A 15,826-nucleotide genomic window follows, 5' to 3' on the forward strand; every position below is an offset into this window, starting at 1 on the left:
CTGCCATGCCAAGTCAATACAACGTGAGCAGCTGTGTTTATATGCAGCTGCTGAACTGAGCTGATTAAAACCAGGATGTGACATCACCTCTGTCGCCTGTGCATTTCCTCTGAGTGAAGGTGAATGAAAAATAAACTACAACAGGCATGAATCAGATGAAACTCGTATCTGCCTAGGGAAAATCAAACAATCAAAAGCCCACAGAATAGATTTTTTTCAAATGCTTTTCAAAGCCAGTTTTTCTGCCTTAATATTTTTTTTCTGATCCTTATAGACAATCAGTTGTCATTTGTTCCTCTGGCTTGGGTTAGAGCTGGAAAAAGCATGTCGCAACATTCTGAGCCTTTTTTTCCACTCCAATGTGTATCAGGATATCTGCTTGAGTTTGGAAAGTCACGTGTCCTCTTAACAGGACAAAAAGTTTGATGCCAGTGCTGAGTGCTGCATTCAGAACCATTGAATGTTTATGGTCTTCATTCAAAACCACATGCAAATTGAAGTTTTTTGTTTTCTTTTGCCCTTGGAGGCACTTCAATTTTAGAGTTTAATTTCTCCCATTGTTTGATTACTTATGCAGGTATAGTTTATGCCATGCATTACATATGGACGATTGCAGGGTGCTTGGTCTGTTCGGCGAACGCGAGCTTCCGACCAAAGTGGAACATGAGTGGATGAGAGCAGGGATGATGGAGAGATGAATAAGATGAGAGGTTGGGGCCAAATCAATAGTCTTCTCTCTAATTCACTATCCTGAATGCAAACGACAAACGCTGGACAATCGATGGTGGGATATACACATAACGTGCATGCGCACACACACACACAAACTGGCCGGATCCACCGCCCCCACTGTTATCGACAGGTTAAAGCGACATCAGTGTGTTTAGACAGATGACAGGGCTTACGGAGGTCCATGTGGAATATCAACCTGGGACACACATCCATACACTTGTCTTATGAAACCAACAAAGCTGTGCGACGTAAACAATAACAAATTAGAAATGTAAAAAAATGGTAATAATCACTTCTTCTTTTAGTACTCCTTTCTATTTTCTGTTCTCAAAGTAAATGCCCAAGTCATTGTTTACTATTGTATAAACACAGTTACATCTGCCTGCATCTGTACACAGTTAGATGGCGTTGTTACCACCAGCTATTATAAACCTGTAAACCTTAATCACTGTTAATGATAGTCAAGTGGAAACACACACACACACACACATCACGGGTATACATGCATACATAAGTGCGATGTTTTTTTTTTCCATGCCGCCACCCACTGCCTTATGGGAAGGATCGGCCCCTACCAGAGCTGCAACCACTACAAAGGCAATCTCCGATTACACACAGACACACACTCACAAATGCTGAGTGTGACACCTTATGGGCCGGGAAGAGCGGGAGCAGCCATTTCTGCATTTAACAAGATCTTCTGGGAAATTTACAGCAACTGTTTGTTTACAGTAATGGTTTGTTTGGATAAACATAAGAGAAGCACTTTGACTTTTGATGTTTTTTAATGAAACATAAGAGAGAGTGATGGGAGGGCAGAGAGCATGAAGAAAGGAGGAGCAAAAAAAAGAAATGGAGAGGGGAAATGAAATTAGAAGGAGGTGGGGTTGGGCAGGTGGGGTGGGTGGCAAAAGTGGATTTCTAACCAAGGCTTAATGTTTGGAGTTGGCTGCTAGTTGGTTGTTGGAGCATCTGGTTATTTAGCTCCATTCACACAGATCTTTTGTTTGGATTGGTTTCTGCTCTGGGCAAGAGAGAGACTAATCTGCCAAATGCACAAAGCACCGCACATATGTCCGGCGAGCTTGACTCAATACCTCCCCCTTTATGTCTTAGTTTCCCCCCTTTTTTAATTTCTTTTTCTAAATTTCTCCTCTTTCTTTCATTTCCCCTCTTTATTTGTTCTATTTCATATCTCCACTTCGGGTTGCCTTTTTTCCCTTTCCATCTACTCGTTCTATTATTTGCGACAATTGTGCAGAATAGAGTCCAAGATTTTTCCTTTGTGTTCATAATTACCCAGCGTGCATTGCTGGCCCAGCACCAGGACTGCCATCAGCTTCTTTTGTTCCACTTCCTCCCTGTGTTTCTTTTGTTTTTGTTTTTCCTTTTATTAAATGATAAATATTTATGTCATTTTCTCCCCCTCAACGGGATTGTTTGTTTCATGAAAAGAGAGACTGCAACAACCCACCAGGGCGCTGTAGAGAGGAAGGATTTCCTTTTAACAATAGTGGATGCTTGTCTTAAAAAGAAGATCATGAACAACATATCGGACAAGATGAAAAAAAAAGAGTTTGGCTTGAACTGTTGAAAACTTGTTGGATTACTCTCAAAAACTAAGGGACACTCAGAGAAAACTCTGACAGTGTCTGCCTTTACCCCACTCTGGTGGTATTTTTTTTGCTGCGCTGAGCAGGATGAAAGCTTTGATACACACATAGTGGGGAGAACAAGTATTTGATACACTGCTGATTTTTCAGCTTTTCCCACTTAAAAAGCATGTAGAGGCCTGTCATTTTTATCATAGGTATTTCTCAACTGTGAGTGACAGAATCTAAAACAAAAATCCAGAAAATGCCATTGTATGATTTTTAAATCATGAATTTCCTTTTTATTGCATGACAAGTATTTGATCACCTATCTACCAGTAAGATTTGCGGCTCTTACAGACCTATTATTTCTTCTTATTGAAGCCCTCCTGTTTTCCATTCATTACCTGTATTAACTGCACCTGTTTGAACTCCTTACCAATATGAAAGACTCCTGTCCACAAACCCAATTGAACAAACTCCAACTTCTCCACAAGACCAGAGAGCTGTGTAAGGACATCAGGGTTAAACTTTAGGCCTGCACAGGACTGGATTGGCTACAGGACAATAGGCAAGCAGCTTGGTGAGAACTTCTCACTGAGAAGGCAACAACTGTTGGCACAATTATTAGAAAATGGAAGAAGTTCAAGAAGATCTCCCTCAGTCTGGGGCTCCATCTCTCCTCGCGGGTCATCAGTGATCATGAGGAAGGTGAGGGATCAGCCCAGAACTACATGGCTGGACCTGGTCAATGACCCGAAGAGAGTTGGGACCACAGTCTCAAAGAAAATCATTAGTAACACACTGCGGCGTCATGGATTAAAATCCTGCAGCACACGCAAGGTCTCCCTCCTCAAGCCAGCACATGTTCAGGCCTGTCTGAAGTTTTCCAATGACCATCTGGATGATCCAGAGGAGGAATGAACGAATTGGTCTGATGAGACAAAAATAGAGCTTTTTGGTCTTGTATCGCAAGATCTTGGCCAACAATATCCTTCCCTCAGTAAGAGCTTGCAGATTGGTCGGGGCTAGGTCTTCCAGCATGACAACCGCCCGAAATGCACAGCCAGGGCAACTAAAGAGTGGATTTGTGAGAAGCATCTCACTCATCTGGAGGAATCTTTGGGGGGAGCTGAAAGTCCATATTGTCCAGCGACTGCCCCGAAACCTGAAGGATCTGGAGAAGATCTGTGTGGAGGTTTGGGCCAAAATCCCCGCTACAGTGTGTGCAACTGTGTGTGCAACTGTGTGTGTGGTTTCTGTGCCAAATATTATGCTCTGTTTGTCTGATGTATCAAATCCTTATGTCATGCAATAAAAAGCAAATTAATTACTTAAATCATGCCATGTGTTTTTCTCGATTTTGTGTCCCTCACAGTTGAAGAATACCTATGATAAAAATTACTATGGAACCCATTATAAAAATTGTAAGTGGGGAAAAGCTGAAAAATCAGAAGTGTATCAAATAATTCTTCTCTCCACCAATAATTGTTCTGTATGCTAGCACACTCTCTCACACACATTTTTTGATTGACGGTTTAGAATGTTATGTTTATGACAGAGGCTGGAGTAGCGTTTGAATTTCAGTTCTATCATCAGAGGACAATGGATGTGTAGGTACTTTTTTGCTACGTTTGAATGGTGAAAGGCTATGAAGTTGCCATTGACAAAAAAAAAATGAAATCAGTAAAAATGTTTTTTTTGATTCTTCACCTCAATACAGAGAAATATTCTCTGTCAAGGAAGCTTTTTTATTCCTTTTCATTTCATTCCCTACTCCAGTTTTGGACCAGTTGCCCTTCATGATGATGTCACATCCTCTGATCCCTGCCAGTCTGGCACCGGCTTCCGTTTCAATGGCGATGGGCCAGATGAACCGACTGAGCACGCTGGCTAGCATGGCCAACGCAGTGCAGCTCCACGCCAACCCCCCTGCCAGGGCACCCACCTCTGTCATTAAGGTAAATTCAGATGCTCATCATCCTGGTAGATGTGATCACCAGCCAATAGTCACGTGAGGTGACGTGATCCCAGGAACTGTCTTAAAATTACACAAAGGTGTTTGTTTTATTGAACAGAACAATAATATTTCCCCTCTTGTAAGCACAAGTTAATAATTTCTGTTCCTTAGAAAAAAAAAAGACATACAAATATCATATAGTTAGATACCTCATTGCACAGTTTACGTTAATTTATTGACCTGTATTGGCCATTCACTAATTAATTTATTTGTGGCTGATATGAAAACAAATTATATATTCGTTGTCACTGAACACTTTTATTTCTTTAGACATTTAATTTTGTTTCATGTAATTTGTGACATTAGTGGGGGGTTTCTAATGCAGCCAAGATTTAGACTACAGATGAGTAGAAACTGCAACGTTTTGAATTGTGTTGTCTGGCTGTACTGCACTGAAATGGACTTGAAGCACCCTCCAAGACATAACATGTAAAAAAATGAGAAAATGAAAAGCACTGATCCCCTTAAGAAGACAGCAAATATCCAATCATGTACGATATATAAATGAGAAAAAGAAAAAAAGAGCAATGACGTAAACTGGACAAATAGTGGACGTCCCACATCTGGATCCCGACCAGGCCATAATCAGTTGTTCCATGGCTTAAGGCCAATCCTGTATCTATTTATACATTCCTGAATCTCCTGCATAACTGCCACCCTCTTAGCCAAATGGTCACTTTACTTAACAACAATCCTGTGTCTCAGCGATCCCTCTTGTAAATCTAAAGAATAATTGACAGAGTTTTTGAATTATTACATATAATCCTGGGCAGATTCTTGTTGTTGGAAGCAGGCCTCACAAAGTATGATATAACGTCATGTCTTCATCAGAGGCAGGAAGACGCAAGTCCGGTCATAATTTTAAGGATGGAGACCAATTGTTTTCCAAAGCCTCAAACTTTCCAAGGCTTTTTTGGAATGAACCCAAGTTGTTCTGGAAAAACCACAGCATACATTTCTAAGCCTTTTCCAAATATGTTATTTTATTTGCGGTACTTCTAAGAGCCAAAAGAAAAAAGTAAATGTTTATTATTTAGGGACTTTTTTTTTCGTTTTCTCATATAAAGTCCAATAAAATCAATAGTTGTTAAAAGCTATTATGTCACTGCACAGAGGATGAACAAGTCCCTTATCTCATGGAATATAACGTTAAATTAATTTTTGATGATCAGACATGTTTTGTATTTAAATGTTTCAATAACTGTCTTCACTTGAGATGTGAAATATCCTTGCAACAAATAGAGCAAACTTTTTTTTTTCTTTTGGCATCAAAAGAAAAGTTACAATATGACTCAAAGCAAACCAGAGGTATAGACCCTCACTCTGAACTGAAATAGTAAATTCCAAGTATGTATTTGAAAATGATGAATCTGTAATAACACAAATCTCAACTGGATTTCATAAGAGGAGCATTTGGATTTTTTTGGCCTTAAAAACTGATGGTTTGAAATGATGAATTTAAAAGAAATATTTAATTTTCTGTCTTTAATTGGGTAAATTAAATCGGATGCTTAATTTTTTTTTTTTTTTGGTTTTATACTTCCAATTTGACCTGGTAATCACTTTTCGGTCTGTAGGAGCGAATACAAGACAGCCCCTCCCCTACCCCGTCATTGGAAGAAGCTCAGATGTCATCCAATCACAGCAGCAGTGTGTCAAGTTCGCCATCTCATACAGAACGCACCACAGAAACCCTACGTGAGTACCTACCTATGTAATCTGTACCACGGGGAAAGCAAGTACAGTTTTACTGTGGAAAAAGCAGAATGCTTTTGAACTCACAGGCACCTGTTGAGAATTTGTAACCTTTTGAAAATTGTGTTTTTTTTTTCTTTCCAGACTCACTCCACGATGGCATGGCATCATGTCACAGTGTGTTAGGGCAGTCGCCAGGTGGGTTACTCGGGGTCAGAGAGATGGACTCGCTGGAATATTGCAAGGAAAACAAGAAGGGCCGCACTGACAGAGGTAAGACACTGTGTTTGCATATGATTTTCATCTCATATTCAAAATGGATCGTTTGGGGGGGTTAAATTGCTGAAGTAGTGAGATTTTGCTGAACGATGGCATTAACGCACCATGCATTTTTGCTGTTTACAGGAAATCTCTGGTCACAGTGATTAATCATAAGCGGATGATTCATGAGTAATGATTATTTCCCAGGCAAATCAATTGCTGTGGGAAAAAAAAAATGTGTCGATACAACACAGCAAGTGTTCAGTCTGGGGCTCTTGTGCAAACACGTTATCCATCTATATGTGCCTCATATTTGCTAAAATTCTGTGATTTATAAAACTTATGGCAGCAGTGTCTGATATTTTGACAAGAAGGAAATATCTCAGTAACAGGTTGATGCACTCACCATTTCCGTCTGCCCCGTCTCCTCCCTTTCTCTTTCTCACTGTTGGAGGCCCCACGGCTCCCCGCAGAGCGCAAAGACAAATAATTCTGCAAAAACAGGGCTCCATTAGACCAGGAAGCGGTGTTACATTAGCGAGCCATTTGCCGGGCCGCGGCCTAACGAGCCAGGCGGCCTCCCGCGCTCTCAGTTGGACCTCATCTGCATAACGACCGCCTCCCTGTCGTTAGGGCCCCGCGTTGCCACGGCACTGCAACGTCAGTTGTTTGGTTCTCTCTGTCAGGGAGGTTTGCATTAGCTTAATGAGGACTGCTCAAGGACAAACAGTCAGCAGAAATCTACAGTGAGAAAGAGAGAGGGATGAGAAACGGAGGGTTTGCATGTGCGTGCACGCGCTCGCCTCAGTAAACGTATTCTAATACTGAATCGCATTATTCGGTAATGGAATCTGAAAAGCGCAAAAGGCATCCCAGGTAAGGTTTCAGATTTCAGGTATCCGCGAACATACTGACAAGGTACATGAATGCCCGCCGTCACACGCCATATTTATCCAGTTGATTTTCAATTGATTTTTCTGGATGCAAATGAAACATATGTACATCTGCTGGATTACTTGTGTCTGTATTTGACCTCGAGCATCACAGGATAGGTGTATCAGAGTCTCAAAACAGCACGTTGGTACTGTCATCGCGTCAATCCACTGTATAATCTCTGAGTGTGCGTGCGTGCGCGTGGGCATGCGTGTGAGTCGGGTTTTGGCTGTGTGTGCTGTTTCAGTGGTCTTTGAACAATGTATCCATGCAGCAAAGATCAGAGGCCATCCTTGACACCTCACTCCCATTAACCAAACATCAGCAGAATATTACTCTGTCTCTGTCTCTCTCACCCTCCCTCCTGTTCACTTCCGCTGACTGGCAGTCTTCATGTGGTGATGTTTGCTCGCCCTGGGGACGGGTTGGAGAGGGGGTAGGAGAGAGAGATGAAGTTGGGATAAAAAGAGAAAAACAGACAGTGACCTTGGTTAGAGAGATGGGTAAATGATCAAACGAGCTGGCAGCCGCTTGTATGTGTGTATTTATGCCAAACGTGTGTGTGAGTGTGAGGTAAAGTAGGCGTAAAACAGTAACTCAATAAAGGATCAGTCACATCCAAGGAGCCTGGGGAGCCCACGCTGCTGACTGTGCACTTCAGCGGCTATGAAGGTGTGTGTGCGTGTGTGTGTGTCTGTATGTGAGCCACAGGAGTGTAGTTGGATGCCCTCCGCTGAGCTCGCCAGCACCTGCTAATTACCTTTCTCTACAGAGCAATGCTTTTAGCAAGAAAGTAGAAGGAGGAAGGGAAGGGGGGTATATTGCTTCTCATCTGTGAAACACCTTGAATGTGACAGTTGCCAAGACGCGGGGCCGAGGCAGAGTAAAAGAGGTGGGTGGATTTGGAGCAGAAGATGCTGTGGTCAGCTAAGTGGAGAAAACACTCATTTGTCACAGACAGAGAAAAGTGCCAGATATCGCATTGCACGTTCACACTCGTCTCTGCTCCAGTGACCGTCGGACTCCTGGGATGTCGGCGTCGTCAGTGGGTCGGATGATAGTGAACGCATGAAGTGTGCAACTACCTGATGTGAATTTTAAGAAAAAAAAAACACAGAAAGCGGCTTATCTTCATCTCCCTCTCTGTCACGATTCAGGAACACGCAGTCCTCAGGTTTACAAACAGATGGTCATCCATAATGCAGCTTCTTCGTTGTTTTTATGGGAGATGTCAAGCTGTGATGCATTATCAATAGGCAGAGTGCCATCTAATAAAGAATAAGCATGTTTTCAAAACCCCAAACCTGGACTTCAGTGCATATACAATTACAAACACACGTGCACGCCCTCACAGCAATTAGTGAAAAAGACCAAGGTACAGATTGTTTTGAGTTCTTTACAAGGAAAACATATATTAATGTGCCATATTTATAGAAAAATGTCGAAGATGTGGTTCCCTTGTCCTTTGAAAGCTTTACCAGGACAATTAATTTGCCTGGCACTCTCAAAATGGATGGATTTTTTCATAAGGTATATAATTTTTCTGATAAAAGTGCAGAACAATCAAAAGATTAATCTAACATAGAGTATAAAAATGTGATTGTCTATCCTAGAAATATAGATTCATGCGGGTAAGAAAAAAAAGACTATTTGAGATGCTGTTTTGAAAATGGCTGTTACTCTGTTGGGAAAGAGTAAAATGTGAATGCAAAGTTTCGATGCACTTATGATTTCCATTCAAGAACTTGTCTTGCAGAATCAAAATATAAATATAAATAAAAACATATAGGATGCCATCCCTTTTGAAAATAAGTTGACATGAGTATGCTGTTTATCCTAGCAACCAGCATTTAAATAGGAAAAATACAAAATGTTATTTATTCATCAAAGCTGGATACTGTCAATATTACCTTCTGAGTTATCCTGAATGTGCGCTTCTGCCTTTGGACAAATAAAAAACAAACAACAGTTAGATGAGTGATATTTTTTTATAACAGATATTAAGTTCTTTTTGCCAAAAGTAAAAAAATGCATTAGATTGATTATTTCAATCATATTAAGTAATGCGTCATTTTAACCAGGAAGCCTTGAGTTGCATATGCCTTAAATGCTTTTCTGTTAGAGGAAAATGTTTAAATGCAACTTGTCAAAAAGTTCAGTAGAATTTATTGTAGTTGTTTTTTGTTGTTTTCTTTTTAAAGATAATTTGTAGCATGATAACTCCTTTCCCAAATGTATTGGGGTAGTGTATTAGTTGGGCAATAAATCATAGCATCTAACTGATTCTCAGCATTATGGGTTTTCTATACAATATCAAGACTCATGAGCTATGTAAGAATTAGCAATGATATTTCAATAACAAAATCATGAATGCATGAAAATATATTTTGTCATAATCCAGAACATCTTTTTCTAAATGCTTCCCAAATTTCTAATTGTTGCCTGTGCTTCTGTGCCCATAAATGGATTTTGTGCTGGTTTTCTAGCAATTTCTCGATCCAGTTTTGAAAAGTTTCAGGCAATTTCTCGCTGATCTGTGAGGCTGGGGCTGAGACCAGTTTCTGGAATGAGTGAGCTGAACCAGTGCATATGTGTTTATCATATTTTCGGACAATGGTGGTGTAGAACAAAGAAATATTGCTTTTTTTTCCATAGAGATAATGATCAGTAGATTGTCCGCTTTCTCCAAGTCACTGGAGAAATCAAGAATTTGCCTGAATATTAGGCATAACAGAGGTTTGACTGACTAAACATTAACAAAAAACAAATCTCTCTTCATTCTAGACAACTCACTCGCTACTCAGACAAGCAGGGACTGCATTGATAGACAAGTCTACCAGAAACCCCCACCAAGCAGGGATGGCTGTGAGAAAGTATCTTACCCTGCAGGACAGAAGCTCCCAGCAGGTCTCCACCACACTCCCTTTATCTTCCCGGAAGGCTTGTCCTCCATAGAGACCTTGCTCACGAACATCCAGGTGAGGCTCTGCCGGTGCTTTATTATTATTATTCCCCTAGATGAATAAGAAAGGAGGTGACCCACTGTTTGGGATTTCCTGAAATGGTAAATAGCAGACTTTTAGGATGTGCAGTAATTGCAATGGGCGCGTGGTTACCTGCTTCTCAGTGTCTACACATCTTTGGAATAAAAGAGTCACATTGAAAGCACTCACTAGTTTCAGTTTGGTTTTCCCTGGAGGAAAACAGTGTTTACCAGTCAAGAGCCTATTGACCTCATCAGTCCTGGCACCGCCCCACCAACACACTAGTGGGGCGGTGCCAGGACTGGTCAATAGGCCCAACAAGATAGTGAGGAAAGCCTCCCCGGTGGAGGGACTGAACCTGGACCATCTTCAACCGGTGGCAGTGGTGAGGGTAATTGACAAACTGGGAGCTATCCTGGACAGTGCTTCCCACCCCCTGCATTATGAGCTGTGACTGATGAGCAACTCCTTCAGCCAATGGTTCATTCCCCCCCAGTGCAGAACTGAACGCTTCAGACGCTCCTTTGTGCCCACGGCTATCAGACAGTACAACAGTAGTTTGTACGGCTCCAAAATCTGACCGGCCTGAGGTGCATCTGTGCTGCTTCCACAATCTCACTACCTTACCCCATTCACTACCTTGCCCATTCACAAGTAATGCCCCAACTTGGTTGTCTTTCTTATCCTTGTTGGTCCCAGCCGGCACGTATCTCGTCTATTATTTTTGTTTGTATTCTTGTCATCGCTATTGCCATTCTATTTATATTGTCATCTGTCTCTTTATATTTATGTTCATATTTATTTTACTTTTTTACTTTTTGACATTATAACTGTTACGCTGCTGTGACAAAGGCTGTCATCTGTCTCTTTATATTTATGTTCATATTTATTTTACTTTTTTACTTTTTGACATTATAACTGTTACGCTGCTGTGACAAAGGAATTTCCCCTATGGGGATCAATAAAGTTTATCTCATCTTATCTTATCTTTAAAAGTTACTTGAACGAAAGTTAAATCTGAGTTTGCTGTAAAAAGCAGCTAAAGATTAAAATCGTAGTTACATGAACCGCAACTCTTTTGTTTCGCATCTTTAAATGATTGAAATAAACCGATGAGCCTCATTACTTTTGTTCAGTGTGTAACCTGTTGCTGTTTGCTTGTGTGTCTCCAAGCAGGGTCTGCTGAGGGTTGCCATAGAGAACGCTCGGGCACAGGAGAAGCAGGACCACCTGGAGAGGACAGAGCTGAAGATGGAGCTGGTACGAGAGAGGGAGCTCAGAGAGACACTGGAGCGACAGCTTAGCATGGAACAGAAAAACAGAGGTATATAACAACACCTCATCAAGCATCACATATTTCACAGCTCAGTGGGTTTGCGGGTAAATGTTCAGCAATACTTTTGCGAAAACAGCAAAATAAATCATTAACTATCAGGGCTGCCTGCAGATTTGTCTCTCGGACTTAGAAGTTTTTTTAACTGAAGACTATTTAAATTTCCAGTTTTGCCTTAAAATTGGCATAGAGCTGAGAAAAAAAAAAAGGAAAAGGGCAACCAAATTCTTCAGTCACTAAAAAAACATGGATATTAAATATTCTTCAATTTTCCGAAAACTCTCCAAATCCAATGACTTTGCCATCTGTGTTTTGAAGCTTATGATTTTTTTTCTGCCAAACGATAATTTGCGATTATATTAGATTAAAAAAGATCATTTACCTAATACATGCTGACTGCACGTTCACAAAGTATCTATCACTTGCTTTCTGTCATAACAGGTAAACTTGGAACCTGGAAAAGTCCAGGAAACATTAGACAGGCGAGGGAACCTTGTAGCATGTAGCTTCACAGGTTGCTGTGATACAATTCTAAGCTGAAAGGAGCCCTGTTATTTTGTCTAAATCTCATCAGGGTTTGAGGACACTCACTCTATGCATTACCCTGCAAAGGTGAATTACACCGAGGTTGGCAGTCTTGTTTTTAACTAAATCAAGTTTGGCATGTCTGTATACACTGTCACATCATAACCCGCGAGAGAAAAACACCGCTGAAGGGCACGTTCCCTCATGGAGTCCTGCCGCATGCAGGAGTTCACAATCTATGTGATCAAACCGAATATGTGTTCAGCTTTCCGGCTCATCACCTGAAACCAAACGGCGCTTCATTGTCGCCGTCATTCACACCAGATACCTTTCTTCTTGTTGCAAGTAACTTTAAACTGGGTCAGACAGAAACATAAAGAGACGGAGACCATAGACACTTATTATGAAAACTGCGTTTTCTCAGGAGGAGAAAACAATTGACACCATAATATAGGGCCGAGGTCAGACGGGCCAAAATATGGCATTTAAAACCATCACATTTCACTCAGTTGAAAGAATATTACTGTTTCTGCAAGGACAGTTTGTTTGTTTAACCACTGCCTTAACAGTTCTCTTCAAGGGCTGGCGTCATTCCCAACTTAGGTTCATAGTATCAGTATTGGCTCAAAAGCAGCTATGGACTAGTTAAATCCTCTAGTTCCCACAAAACTATACAAGTATAGTTTTGTGGGAACTTTATTACAGCAAGTCACATTTTGGCTGAGTTAGCAGTGGGTTATCTGTTTGTTAAGACACTTGCAACAATAATGACGCTTTACACTTTTCTGCATTTCTCCATAAATCAAGTGACACAAAAATAAAAATAAAAAAACTCTGACCAAAAAGTAATATTTCAGTCATACTATTTCTTTTAAGGGACGAATTTCTCAAGGCCGTGGTCAATCATTTTTGCTTGTATGCCGCAGTCTCCAAAGTAAGTTGTCGGTACTCTACTCCATCATGCTGCTGCTTTTTTGTTGCAGTAGCCCTGTGTGTGTGTATGTGTGTGTGTGTGTGTGTGTGTGTGTGTGTGTGTGTGTGTGTGTGTGTGTGTGTGTGTGTGTGTGTGTGTGTGTGTGTGTGTGTGTGTGTGTGCGTGCGCGTGTGGGGCTTCAAGGCACCGTCACAGTTGGCCTCAGTGACTCACCATAAGTCAGAATTAAAGAAACTCACAACAACAAAGCAACAATACCTTCAAAGTCATCCAGAGCCCTTGATGCAAAGAACAACTAATGTCGGGAAGCGGAGAAGCCTTGTAAAAATATAAAAAACTTCTGCAACAACAGATACAAAAAGTATTTCAATGTTTAAAAGAATTGATCCAAATTGTGCTTTTTATTTTGCTATTTTTGTATCCTTCGCCACCCGTTGCTCATTGTCTCCTTCCTTGTTAAGTCCTGATCCAGAAGCGCCTCAAGAAGGAAAAGCGAAATAAGAGGAGACTACAGGAGGCATTGGAGGAGGAGGTCAAACTGCGTGATCAGGCAGAGCACAGCCTGTTGCACACTGTCAGCACACACACAGGTACCATAGATGCTGAATAGCACATACACACTTATTACATACATGTTGGATTTATTCACTGCTCTTCACATGAGCATTACCTTTAATTTCATTCTCAAAGCATGCTGTGCATCGCTATTCATCAGCCCATTTATTTGAGTGTCTTTATCTGTTGACCAAGGCCATCAGTCACCAGAGCCCAGTCCCGGGAGCCAGGACAGAGATGTGAGCAGCCATGACGACAACATGCTGGACACCCCGGCAACAGTACAAGGTAAACTTTTTAAATTCATATTAGGTGTGAACATCTACAAGTTATTCTTCATACGAGGTCTTGAGAATCATTTTGTATCTTTTATCAAGAACCGATTTCTTTTTCTCTGTTTAATTAATCGACACACTTGTGGGTTTCTCACAGTGTGAGTGTTTGTGTTTCTTGTGTGTCTGTTGCACATGGCTATGCATAACCTCCTTTTATATTTTGCAAAAAAGAGAAATATCTCTAAAACACCCAAACACAGTGCATATATATATATATTTAGTTTAAACTGCAATCATTTTATTACTTTTATTTTTTTTGGTTGCAAGCCCAACCTTGTGTATCCTCACAAAGTCGATGGACCCATGATCTTCCTTTCATGCAAAGGTTAATTGAAGGCAAATAGATGTTTTGTTGCTTCCAACCATTCTCTCTGATCCCTTTTTAATGCAGAATACTTCTTGTTTGACCTTTTGATATTAATTTCTAAATGAACAATTAAACACTTTTACATATGGCCTTTTGACAAACTTTAACATGTCAATTGTGACCATGGACTTGCCTGCATGCTGTGTATAGTTTATATGCCCATGCAGATTAAAAACAAGTTTATTCTAGAATATTAAAATGCTTTTCATTTTCATTTATATCAAGTTTTTATTACAAGTTTTTGTCGTTGCAACCTCTGAAGGAAGTTCATGGACCTCCAAGCTACTTTATGAAACCGTTCCTGAAATAATCCTTGTTATGACATGGAAATTTCAATAACAGTGATAGCACAAAACCACATCCAGGATGTTTTTTTGTCGTCCATTCCCCCCAACACACACACACACACACACACACACACACACACACACACACACACAGATAAGATCTCATCATTTCACCTGCTTGCTGCTTTTGATGCTCAACTGACCGGTCTACTGGAAGGGCTTTCAGAGATTTCACAGGGAGATGACTTCTGAGAAATTGAACAACATATTAAGCACCGGGCAGTTCACTGAGGCTGCCACTTTTAACAGGAGACGGGAGGTTGATATATTTATATTCCCTACATTATTGTTTTTGCAGCTATAGATTAATGAGAAAGTGCCTCGTGTAACATCTTGGAACGGACAGAAAAAGAAACGGCCGTGATCCCGAGACCGGCCTCATCAAAAGGGTGAATGGTTGCATCTCACCTCTGCTCTGTGTCGTGCCAGGACCGCTTTAGCAGACGGCTAGCTTGTTCTAAGGCAAGTTTTTAATTGAATGCCAGTGAAGCAAGAAGAGAACCAGCCACTAATTAACGGCTGTCTTAATTGTCCTCATGACGTGTTTGTTTGGACATAATTTGCATAATTAACACCCAGTAATAAATCATTTAAAGGGGAATTGTCTGTCAAGACAGTGGGGCAGGATGTGGCTCCTTTGTGCCAGGAAGTTTTATCGCTGGGAACAGTGATCGGGAGGACGAAAAACACTTTCAGCTGAGCCTTTCTTGTTAACCAACTTTCATGAATAATCACAAAATTGGAATTTGCGCGAAAACGATAACAATGAAATTCAGGGGAGAATTATTACCACAGACTCCACCCCACCCCACCCACCCACACCGTCATATCTTACTGGAATATATGAATACGTTACAGATCAGTATTTAAGATTTGCAAAATTGGATCAGTCTAGGGGTTTATTTATGGCATGTTATTTAGATGTTGCTATCTGGTCCAGTGTTAGAATAAATACCAGCATTGGACAAAAACAAGCTAAAATTTGATTTCCTATTTTTTGCACTGCCTTGAACATTCAGTGCCGCTCAAGTGTCAGTGAACGCAGAAATATAACCAATAAAATCTCAGAGGTTTTTCTCAAGGAGCATTCATACAGTTCATACAGATTTATCATTTATATTGTCAATTCACATCCATCTATCTATCTATCTATCTATCTATCTATCTATCTATCTATCTATCTATCTATCTATCTATCTATCTATCTATCTAT

General features: G+C 40.7%; 1 protein-coding gene across 3 annotated transcripts in view; it reads left to right on the forward strand.

Moving 5' to 3' along the window:
* dachc (dachshund c) overlaps positions 1–15,826 on the forward strand; it is a 28,556-nt gene that overhangs the window by 11,895 nt on the left and 835 nt on the right. The window contains exons 4-11 of one of the 3 annotated variants that reach the window (XR_015108365.1): positions 4,107–4,285; positions 5,922–6,042; positions 6,184–6,312; positions 10,018–10,211; positions 11,391–11,541; positions 13,471–13,599; positions 13,760–13,852; positions 14,912–15,075. Coding sequence is in view for 2 of the 3 variants with exons in the window: in XM_086171826.1 (XP_086027952.1) it covers positions 4,107–4,285; positions 5,922–6,042; positions 6,184–6,312; positions 10,018–10,211; positions 11,391–11,541; positions 13,471–13,599; positions 13,760–13,852 (996 nt within the window). In the remaining variant the exon portion in view is untranslated. The remainder of the gene's footprint in view (positions 1–4,106; positions 4,286–5,921; positions 6,043–6,183; positions 6,313–10,017; positions 10,212–11,390; positions 11,542–13,470; positions 13,600–13,759; positions 13,853–14,911; positions 15,076–15,826) is intronic. The other 2 variants (XM_086171826.1, XM_086171827.1) reach the window with 2 other exon arrangements.

Source organism: Fistularia commersonii, chromosome 2 (assembly GCF_037954325.1).
Source record: "Fistularia commersonii isolate RoL2024-O1a breed Wild chromosome 2, RoL_Fcom_v1.0, whole genome shotgun sequence".
Taxonomy (NCBI): domain Eukaryota; kingdom Metazoa; phylum Chordata; class Actinopteri; order Syngnathiformes; family Fistulariidae; genus Fistularia; species Fistularia commersonii.